An 8,198-nucleotide genomic window follows, 5' to 3' on the forward strand; every position below is an offset into this window, starting at 1 on the left:
TTTTGTTGTTTAAAAATTATTTTTTGCTTGTTAACTAGTAACTGTTAACATTTGTTCAAGGAATTTGTAATTTTTACTAAATTCTATTGGACAATTTATACAAATACATGAACATGAAAAATACTTTATATTCAAGAATTGTCCACTTACTATAAAATATGCAGAAGGAACATTGTAACAGACCCAATATTCTCTAAAGCAGAGCTCTCTAGTCTTTTGGGGGACAGGAGTAAATTTTGTGCTATGGGTTCAAGCAATGACTCATCTAAATTTCCAACTATTAGGGGATGGAAACATCAATCATTCCTTCTGTGAATCTATGATGAGATTTTCTCAGGTTTCAGTACATTGCAAGAAGATTGTCTCATTATTCAAGGACAATTCTAGGCTATGCATTCTACTGCTGACATAGAGTGAAGAGAATTCAAAGTCAAGGGGAACATTGAGACTTCTTCAGTTCACATATTTCTGTAAACCTCACACCTGGCTCCATCTGTGAAGCATTTTGAAGAAGGCTGAGGCACCAGCACAAAGAGCTAAAGCAGCCCAGCCTCACACTTCTCCTTTCCTGGTGGTTTTTGCTATGGTCTGTATCACCGTGGGTGGCCAGTTGTCACTCTGTTGACAGTAATAAATTCCAGCATCTTCAGGCTCCACACTATTGATGCTGAGAGTGAAATCTGTACCTGATCCACTGCCACTGAACCTGGACGGGATCCCAGAGATGGACTGGGAAGCATACTTAATGAGAAGCCTTGGAGACTCATTTGATTTTTGCTGATGCCAGTTTAGGTTTGTGCCAACACTCTGGCTGGCCCTGCAGGAAAGACTGACTCTCTCTCCTGGAGTTACATACAGAGTCGCTGGAGACTGAGTTATTACAATGTAACCTCTGGAGGCTGGAAAAGTAGAAATTAAATAAAGTAGGACACAACATTATACATGAAATTCACTTCTAACCTATTAAGAAAAATAAAACACTTTCAATGTTTCAATTTCTTCAAGTAGGAAGTCAAGTCCCATGTGATGCTGGCTTCCAAATAAAGCAAGAAATTTTCCTACTTAAATAATATTATGACTTTATTGCCATGCGCAACAGTCATACCTGAAATCCAGAAAAACATAAGTCCAAGGAATTGAGGTGTGAATATCATCTTTGAGCTTTCCCTGAGTTTATGTGGATCATGACACAACCCTGAGAAAGACCTTCTTATAAAACTCTAAGAGGCAGGAACACTAGAATTATGAAATACTTACGCAAATCATAATGACTTCATATTGTTTGTAATAAAGACCTGGTCAGAACAGCAGGCTCCTAGTACCTTAGAATATTTATCTCCTTGCTAGTAACCTGAGGCAATGTTGAGGTTTAAAGGAGGATTGGCTCCTATTTACATGGATAAATAAATAGCACAGAATAAGAAAATCTGGGGAATACAGTCTGTAGTTTAGAATGAAGATCATTTCATATATATGGCCTTACCTTACTCCAGGTATATTAAAATATGTACAGAGGCATCTGTAAATGTATGGATATTCCATGAAACATAACATGTAAAAATAAAGTTATGTCATACTAATGAGATTTAATGAAAAAGAGGTAAGAAGTTCTAGATTACATATAAAGACATATTTCTCCAGAGGGAGGAATGTAATCTTTATAAAAGTTTACAATCTGCCAGAGTAGAGACTTTCAGAAGTTGACATATCAGGATACTCTTCAGCATATTCCCAATAAATGCTAAATAGTACATCTTGCTTGTCTTTCCAACAAGAGTGGTGAAGAGAGTCACATGTGTATTTCTAGAATATTCAAACTAATTCCTTTCATAGTACATGTTTTCATTCTATTAAAAGACCACAGCTGTGAGACAGTCTAGACTATGTGAGAAGTTTTCATCAGTTCCATTTAAAGAAACAACTGTTCCTGTCACTTGGTCTATATACCAAACTAGAATGTATGGATTATATAAAAACTATGTATGAACTTTTGAAAAGCCTTAATAACTACAACATAGATGATCAAGACTCTTGAGCAATGAGGAGAGGAATAAAGAGGAGCCCCAGTTCAGTGCTGGTGGGAATGCAATAACTATGCTACCAGCGTGCCCTTTAATAAAACAGCTAGCAATACCACGACTACATTTCCCAGCTATGCCATTACTGTTTATACCTAAATAACTTTCTAGCCTACAACAGAAATAAAAGCACATGCATGTATTTTGCAGCTCTATTCACAATAGCTAGAAAATGGAATAAATTTCCATGTATACCACAAGATAAATCGATAAGTGAAATGTAGTACGTTGGTACAATGGAATTAACCTAGGTATGAAGACTCATGAAATTATGAAAATTTTGGAAAATGTATGGACCTGGAAAAACTTATAATGACTGAATCAGTATCTTCCATCATATATATTTGCCACATTCCTTCCTCAATTATGAATTGTAACTTCCAACTTTTTCATTTGTCTTTTTGACGTTGAGTATACATTTATCTAAGAAACTAGAATGGGACTTCCACATTGGGAGATCTTTGGAGGGATTACAGTTGAACACATATAACAAGTAAGTAAATAGCCAGATACTTCAGGAAAAAAGGTTTGTGCATGATTGGCATGAGAAGTTGAGAAATAGGATGGATAAATACATTAAGATTATTTCCCTAATTCCAAAAGGATAACAATCAAACTAGTAAATCATACTTGGTGAGCAAATTTAGGAAGATTCCTTCGAGATAATGGAGTGACTAGCGACTGGCCTAATGCAGACTTTCAATACAAGCAGATGTGTGAAATTACCACATACTGATTATTAGATAAAAAGACTATAAAGTGAAACAGCATGCTTATAATATTAGGGCACATTCTGCATCTGCAATTATTAGTAGAGAAGCACATGCATAAATGAATGTATCAAGGACATTTCCTTCCTTCCTCTCTTTCTTTTTGTCTGTCTTTCTTTGGCCTCTATTTTGTCTTTTCTTTGTTTTCTTTCCTTTCTTTCTTCCTGTACTTCTTTCTTTTATTCTTTTATTGCAAACTGATTTTTTTGCACATAATATATTCTGATTATATTTTCCAATACTTCTGTTCTTCCCAGCTCCTCCTTGTTACTCCTTCCATCAGGATCTGCCTGCTTTCTTTCAATAAGTAAAAAATAAAAGTCTTCCAGGCAATAATATTTAATAATGAATAATATATAGTAGAATAATAATAAATATAATACAATAGAACAATAAACAAAATGTAATTGGCCAAAACAAACAGACAAAAAAGTGGAAAACAGAGACATGCAAAATAGAAAAACTTCCTCATACACTCAGCAATGTATACAAACAATAAACTGGGAATCTTGTTGTATATATGAAGTACAAATATATGCTTTTTTGTTTTTTTGTTTTTTTTAAAATAGCATATAATTTTAGTATAGAGTTTTGAGGTATTTCAACCCTGATTTTGAATCACAAAAACAGCACTGAGTAGTAGTCACATCATATGAAGTAGGCCTTCAGGAAAATCAAATATAGATTGTTTACTCCCATGACTTTTGTGCTATCATTATATTAGCATATCTCACAGACAAGAATACATTTTGGATTAAAGGGTATGAGTCTGACTTGGTGCTTACCTTTCTTTTAAAATTATTATTAGAGAGTACCTTTACGTACCAAAGAAAATAGCATATAGAGGTAAAGACACCTGCTCAATACATCCATGTCCTAGAATATGTGTGGATGTTGTTTTCAGAAATGGGGCTTAGCTATGTTTTCAGATAGCAACCTACCATCTTGGAAACAGTGTAGGCTGTTTGGGAGTTCCCATTGGGCAATTATGCCCAACAACTCAATTAAATGTAGCCTAATCCTAGTATAATTAATTTCATTTGATGACTAGAGATGACAAGCTGGGGATCTGTGTTCCTCATACTTTTGCTGATGTCATTTAGATTGCCTTCATATATGTATATATTGGTGGAAGATTATATTGTGTTAGGCTCCCATAGTACCTCTCAATGGCCCTTAGCTTTGGCTGTGTCTTCCATCTCTCCCTGTATTTCCTACCTCATCCCCATCTTCCTGACCCCTCCTCATATGAATATGCTGATCCATTTCCACTCACAGAATAAATCTATTACATCTATTTTGTTTCTATTCCCTAAGAAGATCTGTCTATCTACACATCCAGTATACCCAGTCTCTTACTCTATATCTAACCTCTGTGGTTCTACGGATTGGTATAAATGGATCTTGATTAGGATTGGTGTAAAATAATATCTATATGTAAGCTAATACATATATTTGCCTTTCTGGTTCTTGGATACATCACCAAGGATGATCGTTTTCAGTTCCATGTACTTTCCTCAGAATCTCATTACTTCATTATTTTAATGGTTGAATAATACTTCACTGTGTAAAGATAACATAACTTCTTTATCTATTGTCCAGTTCTGGGGCATTGAGAAAATTTCCAATTTCTGGCCATTATAAATAGAGCAGCAGTAAACATAGGTGAGCAGATGTTCATGTGATAGAATGAAATGACATTAGGGTACATGCCCAAGAGTGATATAGCTAAAATTTGAAGCAGATTGATTCCCAACTTCCTGAGGAAGTTCCACATTGATTTCCCATAGTTTGCAGTCCCATCATAAATACATGAGAATTTACAGACTATTCAACATTAGATACCATATGTTTGATTGATCTTAGCCATTCTGACAGTTGTAAGATGGAATCTAAAGGTAGATTCAAATTGTAGTTTCTGAGTAGAATATAAACACATATTAATTGTTCCTGAGATATCTTTGCTTTTTATTTTTCTGAAAATCTTAGATTTTTATTCTGAGAATTTTGTTTAGATTTGTACCCCAATTTCTTAATTGGGTTACTTGGGTTTTTTTTGTTGTTGTTGTTTTGTTGATAAGTAGATTTTGGTGTTTTTTTTTTTATTTATACATTTTGGGTGTGACCATCTGTTATCTGCCACTGTCTTCAAATGATGATGTCTTCTGTAATACATATCTTTTCTCTATATCATGAGGTCCCGTTAGTAATCATTGATCTTAATGTCCATGCTAATAGTGTTCATGTCAGAATGTCTTTTCCTGTGCCAGTAAGTTCACAGATATTCTCCATTTTCTCTTCTATCAGATTCAGCTTATTTGGTTTTATGTTGATATTTTTATTATCTATTTTAATTAGATTTGGTGACGGTGATATGTATAGATCTCTTTGCTTTCATCTACATGTGGGATTCCAGTTTAACCAGTACAATTTCTTGAATAAGTTGTCTTTTTTTGTGTGTGTACATTTCTGGCTTCTTTATCAAAAATTAAGACATCCCTAGATGTGGGAAATTTTGTCAGCATTTTTAATTCAATACTTGTCTGATCTGCTGTTACTATACTGGTCTTATTATTGTAACTTTGCACTACAACTTTAGATCAGAGGTAGGGAACCTTCAGAATTTCTTTTGTTATTCATGATTGCTTCATTTATCCAATTGTTTTTGTGTTTTCAAGATCTATGAAGAATTGTGTTGAAATTTTGATGAGGATTGCATTGAGTCTGTTGATTGTTTCTGTAGAGTTGCTAACTTTACTATTTTAATCCTTCTAATACAAGTGCATGGAGATCTTTGCATATGCTCTTATCTCCAATGTACTTCTTCAGTGTCACTTACTTGTTTACTTATACCAAGATATTTTACATTATTTGAGGCTACTGTGAAATGTTTTCTTCACCTCATTTCCTCCTCAGCCCATTTGTCATTGTGTATGAGAGATACTGGGTTTTGTGAGTTAATTTTATATCCATCTACATTGCTGAATTTTTTTACCAACTCTATCACATTGGAATTTTTATTGTCATTATGAAAAATATCATATCATCTGTAAATTATAAAATATTTTGACTGCATCCTTTCAAATTTATATAACCTGGATCTCCTTCAGTTGTTTTATTGCTCTTGCTAAAAATTCAACTACTATGTTCAATAACTCAATCTTCAAGTACAATATTAAATACATAGGGAGACAGTGAATAACCTTGATTTGTTCCTGATTTTAGTAGAATTGCATTTACTTTCTCTCCTTTTAAGTTAATGTTGTTTCTGTACTTACTGTAAATTACCATTATTATATTGAGTAATGTCTTCTATATTCCTAACTACTGCAGATCTTTTATCAAGAAGAAGTTTTAGATCTTGTCAAGAGCCTTTTTTGTAGCTCATAGGATGGTCATGTTTTTTTTTTGTGTGCATTTTAGATTACTTATATGATAGATTATACTTATTGATTTGCATATGATGAACCATCCTTGCGTCTCTGGAATGAAGCCCACATGATTATGGTGGATGATCTTTTAGATGAGTTTTGGTTTCAGTTTGCAAAAATTGTATCCATCCTCCTCCATAAGGGAAATTGTTCTGAAATTTGTTTGTTTGGTCTTTACATGGCTTAGAAATCAGGATAACAATGGCCTCATAAAATGAATTGGGATATGTTCCTTCTGTTTCTATTTTGTGGAATAATTTGAAAAGTATCAGCATTAACTCCTCCTTGAATACAATTCTTGATCATCTTGGCTTAAATTTTTTTGGGGGTGCGAGAATGTTGGAAGACGTTTAGTTATTGCTTCTATTACTCTGGTGGTTATATGGTGGGTTAAATTGCTTATCTGGTCTGGGATTGTATGTACTCAGAAAACTAATCATTGCCTTTAAATTTTCTGATTTGGTGAAGTATATGTTTTTAAAGTGTGGTATTGTGAATCATTGAGTTTTCTTGATGCTTGCTTTTATGTTTCCCCTTTTCTTTATAATTTCTTTAATTTACATAGTCTCTCTAGCTTTTAGTTATTTGGATAACTCTTTGTCAATCTTAGTGAACTTTCTCAAAGGATCAACTCTTTGTTCCATTAATTCTTGATTTTTTGTTTGTCTATTTTTTCTATTTTACTTATTTCAGTCCTTTATTTGATCTTTTCATAGATTTACTCCTTTGGGGTATGATTTCTTCATTTACTTATAGAACTTTAGGGTGTGCTTTTAAGTTACTTGTATATAATGTCTCCAATTATTTGTGTGTGTTGACAGTGCTATGAACTTGCTCCTTAGAATATCCTTCATTTTGTTCTATAGGATTGAATATATTGTATATTCTTTTGCAATCAATTCTAGAAAGCCTTTTGTTTCTATCTTCATCTCTTTTTCACTCAGTACTAAATTGTTAGGTTCCTATGAGTTTATAAAATTATTGTTGACTCTTGTGTTGATGATATCCAGTTCTAATCTGGGCCAGTCAGATTTGCAGGGTGTTACTTCAAATTTTTGTATATGTTGTATTTTGCTTTGTGTCTAATTATCTCATCAGTTTTGGAGTAAGTACCATGAGTAGCTAAGCAGAAGGCATATTTGAGTATTTGTGGTTTGAGTGAAAAGTTTATTAAATGTCTATTAGGTTCATTTGCTTTATGACATCTCTTAGATCTAGTATTACTGCTTAGTTTTTGTCTGGCTGATTTATCCACTGATAAAAGGGAGATATTAAAGTCTCAGACTCTTAAAGAGTAGGTTTAAATATGTGATTTAAGCTTAATAATGTTTCTTTTATGTACTTGGTTGTCCTAGTAACTGGTAAGAATTTAAATATACTCTTGACGGATTTTTTTCTTTGATGACTTTTAAGTGTTCTTCCCTATCTCCTTCAATTAGTTACAGTTAAAGTCTATTTTCTCAGATATTGAATTAGCTATACAAGATTCCCTCTTAGGTATATTTTTCTTAGAGCAATTTTTTTCCATTATTTTACCATGAGATGTTTATCCTTGATGTTAATGTGTATTTCTTGGATGCAGGAGAAAGACGGATCCTATTTTCAAATCTAATGTGTTAGTCTGTGTTTTTTTTAATAGGGAAGTTGTGACCACTGAGGTTGAGAGCTGTCAGTTAGAAATGTTTCTGTTTTGCTTATGTGGTGGTGGTAGTATTCACGGTATATATATATATATGTGTGTATCTTTCCTCTCTTTTGACTTTACTTGTCAAGGACATTTATTCTTCTAGTTTTTCTGAATCTAGTCCATCTCCTTAGGTTGAAATTTTCCTGTTATTTTATTCTGTAGATCTGGATGTATGTATAAATATAAATATAATATAATATAATATAATATAATATAATATAATATAATATAA

At 33.0% G+C, this 8,198-nt stretch overlaps 1 gene segment (V, D, J or C); it reads right to left on the reverse strand.

Annotated features, from left to right (window-relative positions):
• Positions 1 to 552: 552 nt before the first annotated feature.
• On the reverse strand, positions 553 to 1,412 carry LOC114636262. The segment is given in 2 exon segments: positions 553 to 899; positions 1,106 to 1,412. Coding segments are annotated over 2 exon segments (396 nt in total).
• Positions 1,413 to 8,198: the final 6,786 nt, after the last annotated feature.

This window comes from Grammomys surdaster, unplaced genomic scaffold, assembly GCF_004785775.1.
Source record: "Grammomys surdaster isolate TR1022 unplaced genomic scaffold, NIH_TR_1.0 123249, whole genome shotgun sequence".
Taxonomy (NCBI): domain Eukaryota; kingdom Metazoa; phylum Chordata; class Mammalia; order Rodentia; family Muridae; genus Grammomys; species Grammomys surdaster.